This window comes from Drosophila arizonae, chromosome 4, assembly GCF_054131065.1.
Source record: "Drosophila arizonae isolate 15081-1271.41 chromosome 4, UAZ_ARI_1.0, whole genome shotgun sequence".
NCBI lineage: Eukaryota > Metazoa > Arthropoda > Insecta > Diptera > Drosophilidae > Drosophila > Drosophila arizonae.
In genome coordinates this window covers 6,242,319-6,264,069 of record NC_142924.1, presented here as the reverse complement: position 1 = coordinate 6,264,069, position 21,751 = coordinate 6,242,319, and the positions used below count along the sequence as shown (strand labels likewise).

The 21,751-nt window shown below is 42.1% G+C and overlaps 3 protein-coding genes across 14 annotated transcripts in view; 2 read left to right on the top strand and 1 right to left on the bottom strand.

Annotated features, from left to right (window-relative positions):
- Window positions 1–16,944, top strand: part of LOC108613574 (uncharacterized) — a 26,905-nt gene extending 9,961 nt beyond the window's left edge. The window contains exons 1-6 of one of the 7 annotated variants that reach the window (XM_089467505.1): window positions 803–959; window positions 1,799–1,854; window positions 8,911–13,622; window positions 13,687–14,461; window positions 14,523–15,961; window positions 16,039–16,944. In XM_089467505.1, the coding sequence (XP_089323631.1) occupies window positions 9,528–13,622; window positions 13,687–14,461; window positions 14,523–15,949 (6,297 nt within the window). In that variant the 5' untranslated portion in view covers window positions 803–959; window positions 1,799–1,854; window positions 8,911–9,527 and the 3' untranslated portion in view covers window positions 15,950–15,961; window positions 16,039–16,944. The other 6 variants (XM_089467503.1, XM_089467504.1, XM_089467502.1 and 3 more) reach the window with 6 other exon arrangements.
- LOC108613581 (uncharacterized) overlaps window positions 16,889–21,751 on the bottom strand; it is an 8,745-nt gene continuing 3,882 nt past the window's right edge. Inside the window, exons 1-3 of one of the 6 annotated variants that reach the window (XM_089467521.1) lie at window positions 18,813–19,034; window positions 18,528–18,733; window positions 16,889–17,861 (exon numbers count right to left, since the gene is read on the bottom strand). In XM_089467521.1, the coding sequence (XP_089323647.1) occupies window positions 17,190–17,861; window positions 18,528–18,533 (678 nt within the window). In that variant the 5' untranslated portion in view covers window positions 18,534–18,733; window positions 18,813–19,034 and the 3' untranslated portion in view covers window positions 16,889–17,189. The other 5 variants (XM_089467520.1, XM_089467522.1, XM_018007127.2 and 2 more) reach the window with 5 other exon arrangements.
- LOC108614063 (2-oxoglutarate dehydrogenase complex component E1) overlaps window positions 19,116–21,751 on the top strand; it is a 24,042-nt gene continuing 21,406 nt past the window's right edge. Inside the window, exons 1-4 of the mRNA XM_018007975.2 lie at window positions 19,116–19,530; window positions 19,585–21,220; window positions 21,285–21,606; window positions 21,671–21,743. Of these exons, the coding sequence (XP_017863464.1) occupies window positions 21,002–21,220; window positions 21,285–21,606; window positions 21,671–21,743 (614 nt within the window). The 5' untranslated portion in view covers window positions 19,116–19,530; window positions 19,585–21,001. The remainder of the gene's footprint in view (window positions 19,531–19,584; window positions 21,221–21,284; window positions 21,607–21,670; window positions 21,744–21,751) is intronic.

Here is a 21,751-nt window from a genome sequence, read left to right as displayed (position 1 = left end):
AAATTTGGCATGCACACCCGTGTGTACCATACGCAGTACAAGTTTATCATTTTTTAACTCATCCGATAACTTTTTATCGAGAATGATCGAAAATTTTATTTTGTTATTTATGCTATGAGTATAGCGTTCCACACAACGACCTTAAAAAGGCAAATTATAAAACCGACAATGGTGAAAATGACGAGTTGGTAGTAATAGATGAGATATTATCTAAATTAAATTAATAAAGTTGACTTTTTGTGAAAAAAACAGCACTGTTTTCTTTTTTGCTACTTTTTCAGCTATTTTAGAAGAAAGTTGGCTACTTTTAGCTACTTTCAGCCTTCGGTTTTGCTACTTTTGCTGAAAAAGTTTCGGCAACACTGGTTCTCGTTCGCTGCGGCTGCTGTGTGTTAGGCCGTTTAAAAATTTATCGGCCACTCATTGTACCGTATCAGCTACAGTTTTTATACACTTCTTTTTCATTCGTTTTCGTTTTATTTTTGTTTTTATTGTCAAAGACACTGGCATAAACTTTTATTTTTATTTTCCGCATATACAAATACAGGCTAATTTGCATAAAGTTTCACACGCCGGCAAACACGCTCACACACACAGACACGCACACGCAGAGAGACAGACACAGCCCACAACCCACTCTCCAATGCAATGCACTTGCTCCCTCCCAAGAGCGCTCTCCCACATTCACTCATTCACTCAGCGTTGTGTGTCATTGTGATGCCGCTCTCACACTTACACACTCATAGACGCACGCTCCTAGCTCGCTGCTGTTTGAGTGGCTCTGCTGCTGCTGTCGTCTTTGTCTCTAGCTTAGTGTTATTTTAGCTTCGAGCTCGTGCGGTTGGTGACGTGTCCGCGGATCGCGTTCATCGATTGTCGATCGTTTGAAAATAACGTCGTGTTTAATAAATAATCTTGCCGCTGATTTGTGCCACTCGTTATATTGTCTCTCTTTGATTGTTAGTTCCTAATTTGATTTTAAGCTTATGGCGAATTTTGCCGAAAATGAAACGTAGCAAATTTGATAAACAGTCGTATCATTGTTTTAGTTGTTGCTCTTTGGTTTGGTATTTAATCAATGTGCCGCCATTCTCCAAAATGATTCAAACAAAATTCAATTAAATCGAAAAGCACTCGACAATTTTTGCTACTAAGCTTCCGCAACCACTTTATATGGACAAACAATCGAAATAAACTATAACAATGGCATGCTAATAAAATATAGTACATAAAAAATACTGTATAATTATTGAAGCGTGGGCAGCACACGTATTTTAAATATTCATAGAAATGTGTGTGAACAAATTCCAGCTGGTAACTGAAATATGTGAATACAATCCACTTATGATCCACACACATACACACACACACATACGCACGCTCAGCTGTGTTTAAGCTCTGTTTTAACAGTTGGCTGCAGACTCACTATCTCTCCGTTGTTCCGTCTCCCCCTCTCTCTGTCTCTTTCCCTCTCATTTGACGTCAAGGGCCTTCGCATTTTGACGCCTGATTGAGTTACAAATTTGCCTTCCCCACAAACAACAAATCTTCCATTTTACAGCGAGGGCTAATCTTGCAGTTTATCAATTTTGCATAAGCGGAAAACTTATTAATATTCTGAGTGCAAGACTTTTTAAGGAATTTGTCACACCTCGAATTTTGGATTGTTTATTAGATTTTTGCTTGGTTTCTGCTCAATTTGAATGTTAATTTAAGTGAGTGTGAGTCTTTTGCCAAATAAAGTATTTAATGCTTGTTATGATTAATGATTTGCATATAACACAAATTCAACTAATAGACGAAGACAGCTATGTGAAACAAACGTAAAACAAACATCGACTCAACTGAGTTAAGGTGATTTAATGCTTAAAAGGTTAAGTATCTGTTATATTAACCAAGTCTGTTATAATCTATGTGTATAAGACGTGAACACTTTTTCTTGTATATTATGAGTATACGAAACCGTTGAAATTCGCATAGTAGCTAACATTTTTTTTTTTTTTTTTTTGCTATTTCAAAGGCCAAATAACTGTGATACTGGAGCTAAGACAAAAACGAAATAAATTTGCTTGAAATTGTATGAAAATTGCTTAACTTAAATATAGGTTTAAACCACTGAAGCTAATCTAATTGTTATACAAACTGTTATAACATCATTTATACTAAGTTTTCACGATATCAACGGAATTTCAGTGAAATTTGAGCATCAACTCTCGCTCGATTTTGATTGTAATTATAAATTACATCAACAACTAAAATGTTCCCATCACTTGCAATTGTTTTAATTTAACTTCACTTGACAAAGGTCATGTCAAAGTCAATGTCAGAGGCCAAGCTGCATTAATAAGCACTTCAGAGCATTATATGGGGTCCAAGTTGCTTGTAAATTTAGTTCATTATTCATTTACGTATTCATCTACGTATGTATGTGTATATATGTCTACAGCCATATTCATAAATTCTTATTTAATTATCATGCGGTCTTGTTCCGTCTGATTGCGCTTGCTGAGTTGAGCAGCCAAGTTTGCAGTTAATGTTAAAAAATCAGATTTTTATTTATGATTAATTACCAAGCACGTAATCTGGGGCTCGCGGTGGGTACTCTTCAGGGTCAGTTGATATCTTCTTTTGTGTCGATTCCTACTGTTCTGTTCGGCTAACTCCCCAAACTCTTAGCTCACATGCGAGATCTTAATCCGTGTGCGGCTTGGCGTGTTGCAAGGTCCTTCAGCTTGAGCAACTTCTGGTTGTTAAAATCAGGGCCCATTGCTGACCTCGTATGTAATTTTCAGTTTACAACAACAACAACAACAACAACAACAAACAACATAATGCCAAATGCAGCGCCACATTACCAATAGCTTTATACTATTTTCTATAGCCAGCCAAGCAGTCATTCAATCAGTCAGTCATTCAACGCCTCAATTGGTTTCTTGGTTTCGGTGCCAGACGAAAGTGAATTTGTAGCTTCTGGAGCTCTCGCCATTAGCACGAAAGCCATCAAATTGATTGAGACTTCTCTTTTTTTGGCTAAGCCGTTCGTTAGCAGCTCATAAAAAACGTCAGAGTTTTTGGCATATTGCATGCTTATAATGATTATTGTTATTACAAATAAAAATCCACTTTAGCACTTTAGAATCTAATGGTGGAGAAAGTAATAAGTTCTAGACATCCTTGCATGCTTTGCTAAGTACACCTGCGAATTTATGGGAGTTACGTCAAGCTTAACAGATTGCCAAAGAATATATTTTATGATCTGTTTAGCTGGCAATTGTTTGCAAATTTGGAATCAAATATGAACACTTACATCTAAGACTAAACTGTTATATTTTACAACTGTTACTGTTATATTTAACTACAGCTTTGACAGTTTATTGCGCAATATTTTAATTGTTTATTACGTTGAAGCTAAGACTTAGCCGGCAGTTTGTCCAGCTGGTAAATTTTTAGAGTAAAAAACTCAAAAAAGTTTTGTTTTCCAAGTTTATGATAAATTTAACGAGTACGATTATACAGCATTCATTTTTTACAGTTATTAAATAAAAATTTATAACACGTTTGGCAAGTTCAAGTTCCTGTTAAATTTTATGAGTAGTATGACAATTAGATTAAACAATAACGTTTCCATTTGTTTTGTTTTATGTTTAGGCAGCTTATCCATTTGTTTGATCTTTAAATATAGCTAGAGCAAGTATTATCTAAATTTATACGATATTCAAATACCATACGATAATATAATAATAATAATCGGTGAAAGAACATTTAAAATACTTTGGAACGATTTCAATCGATTCACGATATTCACAAAAGAAACTCATTTGGCTATATAAATACATGAAATATGCATATGCAGTAATATATACCTCTATATATGTATATATAAACATATAAATAAATATATATATATATATATGTGTATATATAAATTATTAAACAAAGGTCGTGTGGGGAATGAGTAATGCCTTGGCTTAGAACGAGCCTAGCCAGACAGACAGCAGCGGGCAATAAATAGAACCAAGATTATATACAAGCGATAAAAGCAAAACACAAAAACAACAAAAAACGATCAAAGAGACATCAGATTTGAATTTGCTGCCAAATATGGGCGTAACAAGTTAGCGAGACTACAAAATCGATGACAAAGACTATTAACAACAACAACAACAACGGCAATATAAACAACAACAATGTAAAGATGTAAATTAAGCATTGTATATGATTGAAAAATTGTTAATAAGCGTGTGACGATCAAAGTCAAGTAAACAATAAGAAAGAAAAACATAGCCAACATAAGGAAGTGTGGGCAGAAGAGACTTGAAACAAATTGAAGTTCAAAGTAGAAAAAAAAAATAAAAAACAAATACATAAAAATTCTTCGCTCGAGGGTCAACGAAACAGGCTCTCCAAGCGAAAGTTAATTTAAGAATTTAGAAAAACGAGCTGAAGCTCTAGACGTTGCAATACCCTGGAAATTTGATTAAATATTATAGATCATGTTAATTTTTTAACGCCATTCAAGCTCTATTCAAGAAGAAAAAGAATAATTTTATGCAAACAGAAAGCTCTGCCCCCATCGCCTTATATAATGCATAACAAAATTTAAATGAAACTTCTCTAAAATTATACAATAAAATCTGCATCTAATATCTAATGAAATATTTATAATATAAAAGACAGACGCAACGTGTGCGGAATGTCAAACAAAAAGACAGCAAACAAAAAACAAAAAAATTCGATAATCTGTGGGGATCTCAGTATTGGAACCACTCCAAAAAAAAAAAAAAACAGTCAAAAGCGAATGAAAGGGGGTAGCCAGGGAATGGAACGGTCAGTGGACAGATAAAGAAATACTTGTAGATAGAAAGGGAAGTGACAAAACGATATGTGCTTATAAATGCGGCTACATTGTTGCCAACGGATAGGTGGATGGATTGGATAGGTGAATTGATAAAAGCAGAAATATTATATGTGCACATTGTAATAATAGTGATCAACAATGGAGCTCTGTATTTATATATAGAGATATATATAGAAAAAAAATGAACGTCGTGCGATGAGTTTGCAAATTGTCAAAGTATTCGCGTTTGTTGTCCATGTTGTTGTTGTTGTTGTTGTTGTTGCTCCTCGGGCGCTGGCCGGTCCCGCCTCCGGTTTCTCCTGACAACGGCGACAACTTGAAACAGACGCCTAAGCAACATACAACACACATGCACACACACACACTCAGACAAAGCAACGCACAAATTGCTGTACAAATTGCCCCTTGGGGCGTGAATCGCTAGAGATGTGCGTGCTAAAATTTATCGTGAGGCTAGTAAATTTTGTAGCTTGCAGCTATTAGGAGTTGAGAGCATGAATAAATACATTAATAATGTGGTTTAATGAAGGCTAGATTACAAGTATAACACTTTACATTTATTAATTCTAATAAGCTACATTTGTAATTAATATAACTCTTGGCATAATTGCCTAGACATTTCTGTATGACACTTAACTTTATAACATTTGCTACACACATGCTATATAACAATGTTGAGCAACAATCTTTAACTATGTGAACCCAAAACCTAAATATATAACTTATCATATTGCTCATTCGGTATAATACTTCGAGCATTTGAAGTATAGAACTTTCAACTCATAGAGTTGGAAATTTACGACAAAGAAAATAATTTCATATTGGTTCCATATCTCTTAATTCAAGTCATATATAAAATCTACCAATATAACAATATAACTCTATGCACCGCTAGTCATGCAAATATAACACTTTTAAATCTAAACACTTGGCAGGCAAATAGAGCACTTGAAACCTGTTCGATAACATTTTCTAAGCCACAATATTCAATTGGCTTTCAAGCACGATTCGCAACAATCATTAAATTTATTATAACTTTGTTGATTTTTTTTCTCTCTATTATTTTGTAATTAAGAATTTTGTGCAAATGGAAACTATTGAAAAATTCTGTCATATGCTTTATATGGTCTGTGTCGCAGTTCGTGCGATTGGCGATTCTATAAACTAATTTGATTGAGAAAAAAAATCATTTGGTTTTTATGTTTGCTATTTTATTTTCTGTTGCTCTTTATAGGTGAACGTGCAATTTGAGTTATAAATTTTTTAAACTTATATAGAGAAATTGTAATTTGTATTTGTTGTTATCTATTTGCTGTTATTGTTGTTGTTGCTTCCATTGTTGATCTGTGACCTTTGTTTTAAATTTTCAGCTGAGTTTTCTCTCATGTTTTGCTAGTTGAATGAACTTTACTACAGCTGTTAAATATTTTTGTTTATTATTTCTTCAGTAAAAAACGAGAGTTTTTTGTTTAAGTTTGTAAAAGAAATAAATGATAATGATAATAATAATGATAATGAAAATAACCATAATAATGTTGGTCATTATAATTGTCACTGTCATTATCATTGTCATTTTGCATGAATGATAAGAAATTGCAAAAAATACTGATAATCATATCTAGTGTAATACAAATAATGATGAAAATGATAATGATGTTGATAATGATAAGAAGAATCGAGAACAAGCAGTCAAGCTGCTTTAGGGGTATATGCCTCCGTTTGTATTTGACATAGTATGATGACTAATTTCATGATATTTATGGTATATGGTGCTGTTCCATAGTTTCTTATTTCCATAAGAATAATAATGTAATGTAAAATAAAAGTTACACAATATTTATCAAAGCGGAATTTTGTTTACAAACTATTACAGTTACGTTCCGTGTTATGACTGCATTAACTTTTAGCTTAGCTCAATTAAGCTTTTCTTTCAATATGTTTTCATCATAGATGTCTATATGTTCTAGTTGATTGTCTCGTGCACACGATTTGCATGTTTAGCTCTTTAGATTCCTTTATGGAACGTATTAATTTTCATGTTTAACGCTTGGCTGTGATTTGCTAGCAGACGTCAAAGTCGCGCCTTTGTATGCAAATGAAGTTGGTCGGCAAATACAATTTATATTATATATGTATATGTATTCATAATACTTAATTAATAATGATGCAGAGAAATAGTCAAGGAATTCATTGACCGGATTAAGTTCTGTTTAACCAGCTCAGCCAGACACAAGTTGTAAAATGTCTTCGAGTGCACCTTTAGCTTATTCGAAATCGAGTGAACTGCGTAAATATTTATATAAGCACACGTTACAGGTATATATATTGTATATATATGATATATCTGATGACTGTTTAGGTTTCCAATATATTCAAGGTATTTCTCTTGCCGTTGCTCTTACCTTAGTTGTTTGTAAACAAAGCAAATGCAAAAAGCTTTTAGGTGACAAATGTTTAATGCTTGATCACAGCATATACATTCACCCTCTATGTATGTATATATAAATGCTTATAGGTATATACAAATGAGCTGCTTAAATTTCAATGCACTTGCAACTTCCTTGATAGCAAATTGAAATTGAAATTCTAGATGTTTGCCCAATGGAAGCGCTAAAGGAAACAACGGGAAATTTTGTTGAACGAACGAACGAACTCTCAATGCCTTTTGTTTCTGTGGTTAGCCAGTTTAGATGGCAGCAGGAGGGGTATTGTCAGTGCTGAGGGGGGGCGTGTCAACCGTTAGCATTTGATGGGTTTTAGGTGCGTCGCATTGACGTCAAGTATCCGCCTTCTAATGCGTATGTCAATTGCATAAAATGTTCGTTTATTGTATCTATCGCTATTGATAGCTTCAAATTAAATAGTTAAAAAAAGAAGTAAATTAAATTAAACATGTGCTACAGTAATTTATATAAATATTTATAAATATTTCAATATAATGTAGAATAATTTTAAATATTTAAAAAATGCTTGCATAAATTTTTCTTGCTTCCATCTCAACTGACTCAATACTTTAAATATTTAAAAAATATTTACACACATAATTTGTACTTCCATATTTACTTGTAAAATTGTTTGTAAATATTTTGCATCAAATTAAAAACACATAAACAATTTCAAACGTTAAATCATAAGCAAGCAAAACCGGATAGAGGCGTGGCAGTTTTCTCATCGGCTAACTACACGACTTAAGTTTTATTTTTTTTTTTTCATTGCATTAAATATTTTAAACGTTTTGTTTAATTTTTAATTACAACTTTATACATTAACAAATCTAATTAATTTTAATCACTAACAATACAAAAATCGGGTACGATTATAACATTTATTAAAAAACAAGATTGTGAAGTGTTTAGCAAATATAGTCTTATTATATCTCAAATAAAGTATTGCATTTTAATATGTATATAAGTTGGCATGAATGTTTTTTTTTTTTTTTTTCAAAACGAAATTGAAGGTTTTTAATTCTGTTAAAATTTACGATACGATTACGATATTCAGATTTTACATTGTTTTATTGTGTTCTGCCTACTTCTGTTTAAATAACTCATTAAATTTTGATTTATGTTTGTTTCACTCGAATATTTTGAAAGTAATTCATAAGAAGAATTTGGAAACAAATATAATTATAGGAAATGTCTAGAGCAGTGAATTTATAATGTTTATATATTCAGATAATAAACAAATTATTTGAGTTCGCTGTCTTTTCAATCATAGGTCTTAATATATTTAAATACTGCAAATAATTGCTCGACCTTAGGTAACTTAATCACAAAAGTTAATTGAGTACTCGCAATTTTCGTCTTGAGTCATAAGTTTAATTTTATGAACTCTTTTTGTTTATATATTGTTTGTATTATTTCCTGTTGTTGAGTCAAAACAGAGCTTTAAAGACTTTAAAGAAATAAAGTTTTAATCATATAATAATCATATAATCAACAGAGAAGGCGACACACAATTATATGCACTTAAACAATTGCAGTTTATTTATAAAGTATTCAAGTATTTTGCAGTTTTAATAACTCTTCTTATTACTTATTTTTTACTTGCAGTTTAATTGTGAAGCAAGAACAACAACAACAACAACAGCAAGTGCAACAATTGACACAATTGGCAATAAATCAGCAGACGCTTGAGCTCAACGAACAGGAGGAAGCGGAGAAGGGAAGAAGCAGTACACAGAAAATAAACGAAAACGAAAACAAACGAGACAACTAGAAAAATAAACAGACAGACGTGCAGACGGGCGAACAGGAGGCAGTGCATCATTGGCAGCAGCAGGGGAGAGGACGGAGCAACAGCAGTCGCAGCATCAGGTCTCACGTCTTCGGCATCAATTTCGACTGAGCTATTTTGGGTAGATGTAAGATACTTTGCGTAGCTGTGAGATACTTTGCGTAGCTGTAAGATACATTTGCCCACGCCAGCCAGGAATGCAGCATGTGGCCATGTAAAGGCAGACAACAGCCACAAAACAGAAAACAGCAACTGCAACAACAACAATTGGAGTAGAAGCAACAACTTTTAGCAGCTTTCACTTGACAGTCACTTGACTGCCACTTGACAGTCACTTTAGCAGTCACTTGGCATTTAGCGAGACGTGTCGATGAGTTGAACAGCGCCACAGCCATCCCCAACAGAAGCGCCTACCCCGTTAGCCATACAAACAATGGAAGCAACGCAACAACAGCAGCCAACAGAAGCAGCTGGAGCAGCAGCAGTCGCAGCGATTGCCAGGTCATTGGACCAGCAGATGGATGCATCGATTGGCTCGCCCAATCACTCGCACTACTCGAATCTCACCAACACCAGCAGCAGCAACAGCAGCAGCCATCACAATAGCAACGTGAGCAGCCCCTCGGTGGCCACAGATAGCAGCAGTTCCTCCTCCTCATCCTCGGCGCCGCAATATAGCGAGGATTTGCGTGCAGCCGCTCGACAGAATCCAAGGGGTTCACATTCGGGCAGCGGCTCCACAAAAACCTGCGAACTGGATGTGGGGGAGGAGGAACGGGATACCTTCTCACCAGTTTCCAGTCCAGAGTGCAATAACGGTGCAGTAGCGACAGTTGCTCTGGTAGCAGCAGCTGTTGCCAGCAGCAGCAGCAGCAGCAGCAGCAACGGCGGCGGCAGAGACAACAAGAGCTACGACAGTAAATTGAAGCCGCCCTCAAAGGAGGAGAAGCAGCGACAAAACGAGGAAATCGTATGCATGGAAACGTCCACAGTATCCACTGAGACGGGCTCCTGGGAGTCCGTTTATCCCACTGCATCAGCTGTGCAATCGCAGCCTCCAGTTCCCACTCTGCCCCACATGGAGGGCATCAGCGCCAGCTGTCTGTTGCGCGATTTGGAGAAGCGTGAACAGCCGTTGAGCAGCTCTCAGAATAGCGCCTGCTTCATAGACGCCTCGTCGCTGCGCGATGAGGACGAGGTGCTATCGTTTCCTAGCCTGGACAGCCTGCAGCAGACCAATGAGCAGGCCAAGCCGGAGACAGAGCTGGAATTGGAGCAGTTCCACAAGGCGTTCGCCAAGTGCAAGCCGCCGCGCAGCAATCAGTCGAATTGCAGCTCCGATGTGGAGGTTGAGGATGAGCCACGTCCGGACTCGAATAGTGGCACCAACAATCTGTCCGATGAGGAGAAGCTGTGGAAGCGTGAGCAACAGCTGCCGGCCAGTGGTGCCACCGATGCCACTGAGGCCAGCAGCGTGTCCCTGGCAGCCGATGCGGATTCTTCAGACTCCTCGCTAAGTGCACGCAGGCGACGCACTGCACCCGCTGCTGTGCCCATGGCTGTGCCGCGCAGCTTCCAGCACAACACACAACAGTTTAGTGTGCATCCGTTGGGCAACAGTCCGAAGTTTGCACCACACCATGGACACGATCTCAGCTATACGACAGACTACTCCAGCAGCAGTCCGGCCCATAGTTTGGTCTGGTCGGAGCAGGGCAGGCAGCAGCAACAGCTGCAGCAGCAGCAGCCGCAATCGCTGCAGCCCCATCAGCAGCAGCTGCCGCCAGCTACAGACACTCCGCACAATTCCATGGTGCATATACTGGAGCACGTCTCCAGCAGCAACAATAGTTCCATACACAGGGATTATACGTTCAGCTCCTCGTTGTCGCATCATCGCGATTCTGGCGCCTATTGCAGTGATGCAACAGATTCGCCGCTGCCGTTGCCGCGCACGCCCAAACGCAGCTCCAAGTTCGATGAGGCGAATCCCATTGTCTCGGGTGGCGCATCCATCGAGGACTTCAGGCAGAAGCACTGCGACAGTCCCAGTCGAAAGCGCACCGATGCCTGTCCCATTGTGTCGGGAGGATTTGTCTCGCTGGACTTTGCGCCCACGCGGCCCAGGGACGATGATGATGATGATGATGAGATTGCACGGGATCAGCAGGCGGATGATGATGCAGAGCTGGAGGGTGTGGAGCTAAGGGTAAAGACGGGTCAACCGCTGCGTAAGCCCCTGCCAGGCATTGCCTCCTGGGTGGTGGACATGAGCGATTGTCGGCCAGAGCGACGCAAGAGCAGCAGCTCCACGTCCAGCTTGGAGGCGGGCGCAGCACGGTTTCGTGAGCGCTCCGACTCGAATAGCTCGCACAAGAGCGGTTGTGGTTTCTATGTGTCGCTGGATGACATGGACAGGAAGCCGAAGGTGCAAAAGGAGCAACCACTGCAGCCATCGTCCCTCAGCAAATCCTATACAGCGCCCAAGGCGGCCAATTTCTTTGTGAATCTCTCACAGAGCGAATATCAAGCTAAGGATGACGAGCAGCTGGAGCAGTCAAAGCCCAAGGAGGAGCCCGTGCAGCAGGCGGACAAAAAGAATATATTCAGCATGTTTATAGACTTTGGTGAGCCGGCCAAGCAGCAGCAGCCCACGCGTGCCACGAATGGACGCAAGGAGCCCTTCAGTTTGGCGCAGCGTCTGAGCAGTTCCTTAAGCGTGGCTCAACGGCGTGGCGATGAACTAATGAAGTCCAGTGCCAGCTCCACGGAAACCCTTATGGCCAAGAGCGGCACACAGCAGGCGACTCAGTTGCCGATTTTGCAGAAGGAGGAGAGCAAATCTCTGGACTATCGTTGCAATTTGGAGCAGCCATCGTTGACGGTGGCTGCACTGCGTCGCATGACGCGCGAGCAGGAGCCCAGCAAGCGCCACAGCTGGGGTAGCAATAACAGCAAGGAGCAGGCGCCCATTCCGGGGGATTACAAGCGCTCCATAAGCCTAACGGCCAACGGAGGCGATCCACCTGGCAGTGGGCTAATGAGCATCATAGACAAGTTGCCCATTATATCGAAGGCATCCTCCTTGTCCGTGGATAGTTCCTTGTCGCCCTACGATGATTACAGCGGCGGTGCCATGAGCAGCTGCTCCGATGAGGATCAGCAGGCGGCTCGTTTGAAGAAGCGACGTCGGGATGCACAGCTAAATGAGACCTACGACAAGAGCAGCAGCATTGCCTCTGCCCTGACCGAGGGTGTGCTCTCCAAGGACATGTCGCCCGCGTCCAATACGGACACAGATGATCTCACCTTCCAGCAGGATGAGCAGCTGGCGCTGCGTGAGGTACAACTGCAGCAGCAGCAGCAGGTGCCACTGCCAGTGCCGCTGACAAGCAGCTCGAACCGCACCTCCATCATGGAGACCATCATTGAGGCCAAGGAGACGGCCTCACCCAAGAAGCAGCCGAATCTTAGCAATGGCCACACCATGGAAACGCTCCACGCGACCATCGAGAAGCAGAAGCAGCTGCTGGAAACGGTTAACGAGAATGCCGAGCAGCCGGCCAACTTTGTCAAGCTTTCGGATATGGATAAGCCGGTGGCCAAGCACGATCTGCAGTCGCCGGATGCCATGAGCAAGAGTGCGGGTACTCAACGCAGCGCCAGCCAGCGTTTCTATCGTGATGAACAGCAGCGTGCGGCAGCACGGCCTCATTCCTGGGCGATGACACGCTCCACAGGAGGCGGTAATAATATCCAGCAGCTGGCCAGCTCGGTGGACAACTTGCGCAGCTTGTCGCGCCTGTTTCCCAACTTCAGCAAGGAGTTCTCCAATTCGCTGCCAGGCGACATGACATTGGACAACGGTCAGCAGCAGCAGCAGTTGGATTATATACAAACGGATTTGAGTGCCGATTCCAGTTTGGCTTCCAGTTTCAGTCGGTCGGGAATGGACGAGTCCTCGATGAGCTGCCGTCAGCCCCGGCGACTGGGTGAGGATTTGCTCAAGATGTTTCTGCAGGAGATCGCCACCGATATGCTGGTGGAGGTGCATGGCAGACGCATCCGCGCCCACAAGTGCATCCTGCGCAGTCGCTGTCAATATTTTGCAGCCATGCTGGCGGGCCATGGAGCCCAGAGCGTTGTCTCGCTGCAGGGCTACTCCTATGCAGCCGTGCACTTTGCTCTGTGCCACATCTATTCGGGTGCCTCGCATCCACCGGATGGCATCAGTCTGATGGAGCTGGCCGCATTGGCTGACCTGTTGGGCTTGGAGGGATTGAAGGAGGTGACATCGCATGCGCTGAAGACAAACTACTGCCACAACTTCCATAAGCCCTGTTCCGGGTGCATCGATGGCATACTGCAGGTGCTGCCTGTCGCATTGAATCATGCCCTGGATGATCTCTATCGCAAGTGCTTGCGCTGGACCTGCCGGCACTACCTGAAGGTGTGGCCGACGCGTCAATTCGCCCAGCTGCCGCCGGATATACTCGGGCGATGTCGTCAGCAGATTGTTGCTTATATGGTAAGATTTTCTAATTGCATCATTTAGCAGAGATTTGTCTACTCTCTCACTCTCTCCCACACAGACCTCGGAGACGGTGCTGGACACGGTGCTCGATTGCGATCATCTGTTGGCCCAGCTGTCGGCCTATCGCTGGGGTCACATCTGCGAGCAGCTGGTGCGCGATATCCTAGATGCTGCCTATGGCTATGTGGGCGATCACTTCGCCAGCCTCATAGCCAGCGATTCGTTCCTCTCGCTAGGTCACGATCGCAGTCGTCACATTCCACGTCTCGAGACGCTGTTGCTGCAAACGGCTGCGGCGCTGACGCCGGAGCAGGCATGCCGCAGCTATCAGCGCGTGACTCGCCTGAATACGGTGTTGCAGGCGAAACTTATCCAGATGCCGGTCAATCTGGGCGAGCTGGCCAAGGAGCTGCAGGGCTTGCAGGAGGAGCAGCTCGACTGGCAGCCCGAATATATACGCCTGGTCAGCGCCTTGGTCTATGCCGTCGAACAGTGCCTGATTCGGCAGTGCTCGCGTGCCATGCGCGTCACTGCCTGGCAGCGCATGGATCTGGAGCTGCGCAAGAAAATCCAGACGATGGCGCGACTCACCGAACCGCTCGATCTCAAGCGCAACGGCGGCAAGCCGGTGAGCAAGGCTTTCTCCTTTGGGGGCAGCACACGCAGCCAGGATCTGGTGCAGATCAAGCTGGCCATACAGGCGCAATCGAAGCGCGTGCAGGCGCAGGAGACGCAGCTCTACAAGGCCACGCAGACCAACTACGATGCGGCGCATGTGCAGACCACGGAGCGTGGCGTCCAGGCGCATGCCACTGATCCGCGCGAGGGCAACAGTGAGTGCTATCAATAAGCACATCAATAAAATATATACTTACTTTCTATTCTATTTTTCAGGCAAACTGCTCAAGTCCAATTCCCGCGCCTATGTGCCGCAGGCGCAGCGCGCCAGCTCCCAGACAGCCGGCGAAAGGCACAGCCTCAATACGCATCGACGCACACAATCGGAGGCGCCGCCCGTTACACAGCGCAAGCCGGTGGCAGTTGTGGAGCCCAAATCGAACGCCTCCAGCAGCAGTCAGACCAAATCTGCAGCACCTGTAGTGCGTGCTCGATATCTGGAGCCGCGTAAGCCGCGTGCGGCGAGTGCAGGCAATGGCACTGCGGGTCCCATACGCAGTGCTACCAGCTCCAGTATACCAGCGGCACGCAAGGCTCAAGCCAAGAATCTGCACATCTCTTCCAGCGACAGTTCGCGCAACTCCAGTCCGGCGGCGCTGCGACGGGGCACACGGCTGGGCAACAAGTCGAACAACTTGTCCACAGATAGCCTGGCCAAGAGCGGATCTCGTGAGCGGTATTCATCGGATATGAATGTGGACTCGATGGCGGAGAGCATGAAGAGCTCGGTAATAACCAACAAAACGATCTCACACGAATCGCTGTCGAGTAGCTCCAAATTGGCGCGAGTGCATCAGCTCAATGGGCATGCCACTGCTGCAGCTGGCACCAAGCCCACGGCTCCATTGAGGGGCATACAACGCGGCACAGCGCTGACGAACAAGTCGACGCGCCAGCTCAAGCAGCAACACAACGTCAATGCAACAGGCGCTTCTAATGGCTCCAGTCCCAGTTCCGTGCACACAACCAAGTCGGCAACCAGTCGACTGTCCTCGGTGAGCAGCACGTTGTCTACGCGGGAGATGTTCAAGCAACGCTCAATATCGGTGCCGGCTGGTGGAGATAATCCTACAAAGGGACGACACAGCTTTCTGTCTGCCAAGTCGCGAGAGATTCTTGCCAAGCGTGCAGAGAAGAATAAACTGCAGCAACAACAACAGCAGCAGCAACAACAACAGCAGCAGCAACAACAAGAGCAACAACAACAACAACAGTTGCGCGCCTCTGCTGGCCCTTTGCGCTCCTCTTCACATTCCGCCGTCAGCAGCATGATGCAGCAGCATAATCTACGCAACAGTTTGCCCTCCAATATACCCACACGACGACCCAATACGCTGCATCTGCGCAAGACAACAAATCAAACAACCACAACAACTACCAATGGCCATGCACCATCCGCTCCTGGCTATAAGTCCCACACAAATGGTGTCCTGAATGGCGGCTTTAAGGCTGCACAGGCGGTTAAACAGAAACTGGATTTGCTCATCGATGTGCAGCTGGAGGGCAGCAGCCGCCACAACAACAACAACAACATCAACAACGGTGGCCAGCGTGTCGAGTCCAAGCTGGAGCGTTCGAGCACATTTTGCAAGGATAGCGCCGATTTGGATTTAAATGTAGCCGAACTGCAGATTGTGGAATAAATCTACAAAACGGTATGAAGAGAGAAAGACGCCGCACTGCGGCAAAGTGTCTGTCATTGAATTCAATTATTATTTTTCTCATTGAACAGGTCCATATCAAATATGAACCGAGCGAATCAACCCATACACGTCCCATAAGGCAACTCTAGTCAATAATAGCATGTAGTTGCAGGCGCAGGAAACGTTAAACAATAAATCAATAATATCCACACAGAGAGGGGAGAACAAAAATAATCAAAGAAAAGTGAAGAACATGTTACTAAAAAGCAAAGATGCACCCACTAACCTTATAATAGTTATATACATAATTACAACAAAAACTTATTGTCGTTAAAAATCCCCCCTTCCCACAAAAAGAATATATTTCAAAAGGAAAACATATTTAAATGCTAACTAAAGTAAAGTAATGGCTGGCAGGTGAAGTGGAAGCAATGTCAAAAAGCGATGAAAAGATAATTTGGTGATATTATTTAGTGTGCGCTTGCTGTTTATTATTTTTTAACTTTTTCCTTAATTTAGAAACAAAATTTGTTTGCTGCAATTTGCGTGCTTGAAGTACTCCTCGAAAGTAAAAGAAAAACTACTAAGATAATATTTATGTGCTTTCGCCATCTGCATTTAAAAGTAAAAATCTCTGTGCTGCAGCTTATAAACAAGTTATATTGTTAACAAGGCCCTCTCTCTATCTGTCTATCTCTAGCCCTCCTACTCTTAAATACTGTAAGCATTGCGAATGTTTTATACTGTTCTTTATTTGAATTTTTATATAGAATCGGTCGCGCAACCAAGAAGAATGTATTTTTTCATTTATTTATATTTTTTAATTATTTGATATATATAAATATATATAAAAACAAAAAGAAACAACCACAAAAAAATAAACACAGAAATGTATTTTGTAAGCGAATCGACATTGATATATTGATAATGAAGTGCAAGTTTAATAAAAGTGTGTATTTATTAAAAGTTATATATATAAACAAATATATACATAATTGTTGATGTTTTATTTATAATTGCATAATACTAAGTAATGCACAAAACGTATTTTGAATTGCGCGCGTCATTTTGTGCGTGTGCCAAGCATCAGTGCTTCAAAGTGTCGCATTTTGGACGGCTGGCAACGCTGCATGTGCTATATGATCCAATCAGCTGACTGGCGATTGCGCTGTATTGCCTACTTTTTTTTTCTTTGTTTGTTTTAGTTAATACCTACAAGTACACCTATTTAGATTAGTAACTACGTGGGCGAATTTTGCAGCGAACGCGCCCATTCCGTAAACACATTGCGACAATGTATAACAACGCATTCATTGCTGCAATATTCATCCTCCCAATCGGGATTTATTATTGCCGGCTTATTGCATTGCTCGCGCGTACATTTTTGCACGGTTGCTGCCTCGGTTAATAGCTGAATTTGATCCGAGGGCGGTGGCGGCTGCGCAACGGCCGTCTCGTTTTTAGCTTCTGGCGCTTCCTCCTGCTCGGGCACAGAGTCCGGCGAAAGCGACGACTGTTGCTGTTGTTGTTGCTGCTGCTGCTGCTCGCCCAACTGCTGATTGCGCTGATGTTCGTGCAGCTGTCGCACATATTCACGCTTTTCCACGTCATGCCGCTGTTCGTAAACAGTCTTTTGCTTCTCATCCATAGATTCCCACATATTCAGAGCTATTGCTGTGATCTGCTCCAGCGTGCAGGCAGGATTCTGTTGCTTGATGGCTGTCATGGTGTCCCGAAAGAAGAGCGCATATGGCGCCAGCGGCTTGGCTGGCGGCTGTTGAGATTGTTGCTGCGGCTCTTGCTGATTTGTTGTCATCTGATAACTGCTGGGTGTATCGTAGTCAATAGCCTCCTCCTCGTCGTCGACCAGCGTGGAGTGATCCAGACTGCTTAACCTGCTAATACGTCGTGACTGTAATGAGGGAGACAAAGAGAAACAAAATGAAATACGTTTTATAGCAGGTGTTAAACACAAATGTAAAAATAATTTTTTATTGTATCGAAAAAAAACTGCGGTGTATCTTATAGAGAGATGATGGCTCACTAATAATTTCTTCATCTTGGCTGCTGTATTGTAAATCAATTAAATATATGTGTGCTTAATCGCGTCCCAGCTAACAGCTCTCTATATTAGGCAAGACGCAGTGTACGTATATTTGTACATGTGCTTCGCTTGTGCATAACACGTACGGAACTGCTCGACTATGGAGGACGTGAAGAGCCAGAGGGGGACGCAGTCAGCGGTAGACGCAACCTGCTGATTGCATGTGTATGAGTGTGTGTGTGTGTGTCTGTTTGTTTGTATTAGCTTATTGGTGTGCGTGTTGTTTGTTGATAAGCATTTGCGTTGCCTTCTGCTGTTAGCTTCATTGCTGTTGTTGTTTTGTATCGATAACCCTCATGCGCTTACTGATGCCATCATCTAGGGCAAGCATACACACACAGTCACAGACGAGCATACACACACACACAGCCATAAACTATTACGAATTCAAGAGAAGCGCACTGAACGTTTCCAATTGGGCGCTTTTTGGATCTATTATAAAACGATTATCAACCAATATACAGTTGCGAGCACCTTCATTAATCCAATTACTCAGCCGGAAAAACATTCGATCCACCAAAAATCAGTTGAAAATATTCATTTAACTTTTGTGTGTATTCCAATACGTTAGCGTCTGCTGGCCGGTGAGGTTGGCAGCAATCTTAAATGATTTCATTCAGAAAAAGAACACGTTTACATACAATACTTCAGTCGAACTATCCCTAAAAGCAAACCACGCACTGATTATATACAATATTATTGTTGGGGAGACTACACGGCGCATCGCTCTCAGCTCAGCTTCCACGCTTAAGAACTTACAGCATTTGGGTGTTGTGTCTGCTCCGGGGGCGTTTCGTTCATCTCGAACATTTCGTCGCCAAATGAGGGTGTGTGGAATTTATTCATAGCTATAGTAATTTATACAATTCGTTTTTATATACAAATAAATAAACAAATCAATTTATATGCCCAGCGTGGACTTTTGCAGTGTTTTGTAAGTGCTCGGCAATGACAACAGATCGCTTTTGCCAACACTGAATCATTATGGCTAAGTGTGACCAACAATTCGAAGGAGAATAAATACTAAAAACGTACCATAGCTGTTTTACAGCACTGCTACTGTGTGTACACTTTACAGCATTGAAACAAAGACGTTAAAACGAGTGGAGTAGGCTTTCATTTTAGCTTACACATTAGTTAGTTTTAATAGTTTATTTATTATTTATTTTTGGAAATTAATTTTGGAATATTTTAATAATAAGGCGATATGTCTGTTTATGCTAAATTCAAAATTGATTCAGTATTAGCGTTTGCAAAATCGCGTTTTCAACGTTTTAGTACAGGAAAATCGAATGATGGCAGATCAAAAGAGGAAGGTACTAGGACAGTGCACGATCCAAATCAGAAGATAAACTTTGATCCTTACAAGTTATTCAAAGATAAAGTGAATCAACAGTATTTTGTTAATGATGTAGATGCGCATTACATGGAATGTCTCTTCTCAAAATGGGTTCAAAGTCCGACTTCCGTACATAAGGTAAATTGAAATTTAATGACTGTGATTTTTTAAAATATCGAATTTCCTTATTAGTCGTGGCAACAGTACTTTACGGATGTTCTGCAAAGTAAAAATGTGGGAAATATAGAGATTCTGCCGACTAGGCAAAAATCAACTAAAAAACCTTCACATAATGATGGCTCTAGCAAGAAAAAATACCGTTCTCGCAGAACTGAAGATGAGGAGGAGGAATCAGATGACTATAGTGAAAAGAAAAGAAAGCAGCGTAAAACAATTCGAAGAAAGCCGCAAGATAACGAAAGGAGGGAATTTGATGATTATGGTGAAATGATGACGCCGTTTTCCAAGCCGCAGGGAGCATCCCTGTTCCCAAACACAGTCAATAGAATGAAAACCGTTAGACATAACAAGGCATCAGATGATTATACCGAAGTGATGACACCGTTTGCCAAACTAAAGGGAAGAGCCATGCAGCCAGAAGAAGTAAATCGAATGAATAAAGTTAGGCATAGCGGGGAATCAGATAATTACAGTGATATGATGACGCCGTATTCCAAGCTAAAGGGAAGAGCCATGCCGCCAAAACCTGAGAGTCGAATGAACAAAAATAGCCATAGCAAGGAATCGAAGGGTGATGAAGAAATAATGAAGCCGTCTTTGGACCCAAGCAGACGAGTTATGAAACCAAAACCAGCTAAGAAGATAAGCCAGAAACCTAGAGAGAAGCAAGACAAGCATCCAAAGACCACACAAGAGCCACGATATGAAAACCTATTTGATTCCATGGCCACAGGCAAGCAGCCTCACAATGAAAACTATGTGGTTGGGCATATAATCCTGAGTCCCTCTATGGAGGATATCGCTGGGAACAGCCATTCGAAACAGGAAATGGAACAGAAACCACTTCACAGCGATAACACATCAAAGACCACTATGAACAAGCAGCAGATGACTAGCTCCAAGGCAGAGACGGCCAAAACGGTGACGCCGAACAAAAAAAGAATAGATTTCAGGAAATCATTGGAGCAGCTCAAACAGCAGAAGGCCGTACGACGTGTTAGGGCAGCTTTAAAACACAGACCCTTCCGAGCGAAACGTGAATTCATTAAATCGCAGATGGAGCGCATTGCTAGAATGAAGAAAAGTAACCAACCCAAAGGCGACATGAAGCCCAAGTGCCGAAAGTAGAAAGAACATGGAAGTACATTCGATGCTTTACCAGTTTACAATATCCAAATTCAGATAGATATATAGTTATGTATATACATTTGGAAAGTTTGACAAACATGGAAATCATTAAAATGTACATCCTGTAAAACAGAGTAGCAGAAAATAAAACATAAAATCATATTGATATATATATATTTATATATATTTAAAAATATATAAATATATATATTATGTAAACACAGAACTAGTTGCTTCAAAATTCATGTTATAGTCAAAATTGCAGCTCAGGCTATAAATTAGTTTTTGGCAGATATTGGCGATGTATCTGAAGCCTGGCCGCTTGGGACCCTCAATAGTAATGAAGAGTTTAACAACCATCGATATTACCCGGCGATCGCTGCAAATTACCAAAGCTCTCAGCGCTAGAAAGGATAGATCGTCCAATCTTAAAGTGGACAGCTTTGCCAACGGCAGCAATGCCAGCTATATTGAGCGACTGTATCGCAAATGGGCCAAGGATCCAAATTCAGTGGATGAGGTGAAATTGCTTAATATTTGTCGTTGTGGTGCTCTGAATTCTGATCCTATATTCGCTGACATAGAGCTGGCACAATTATTTCACGGGCAAGCGACGCACGATTAAGCAGGATAGACAGCTGAAGACCAAGCACCGGAAATGGGAGCCCGCAGCAGCTGGAACGGGAGGCTCGACTACAACGCCTGCTCCGGCAGCCGACTGGAAGTACATCGATGATCACCTGGTGGTGCAGGCCATCATCCGGGCGTATCAAACACGTGGTCATCTAGCTGCTGATCTCGATCCATTGGGCATTGTCGGACCCACGGGCCATACACCATCCACCGAAGACAAGAAGCTGCAGGCAACCAAGGCGGTGCTGCGACAGCATTACGCATATGCATTCAGTGAGCTATATAACTGATAGAGTAACCATATATAATTGATAGAGTAACCAATTCAATCCTTCAGACGATTTAAATGCCCTTTTTAAGCTGCCAACAACTACGTTAATTGGTGGCGACGAGCAGTTCCTCCCGCTTAGGTAAGAGG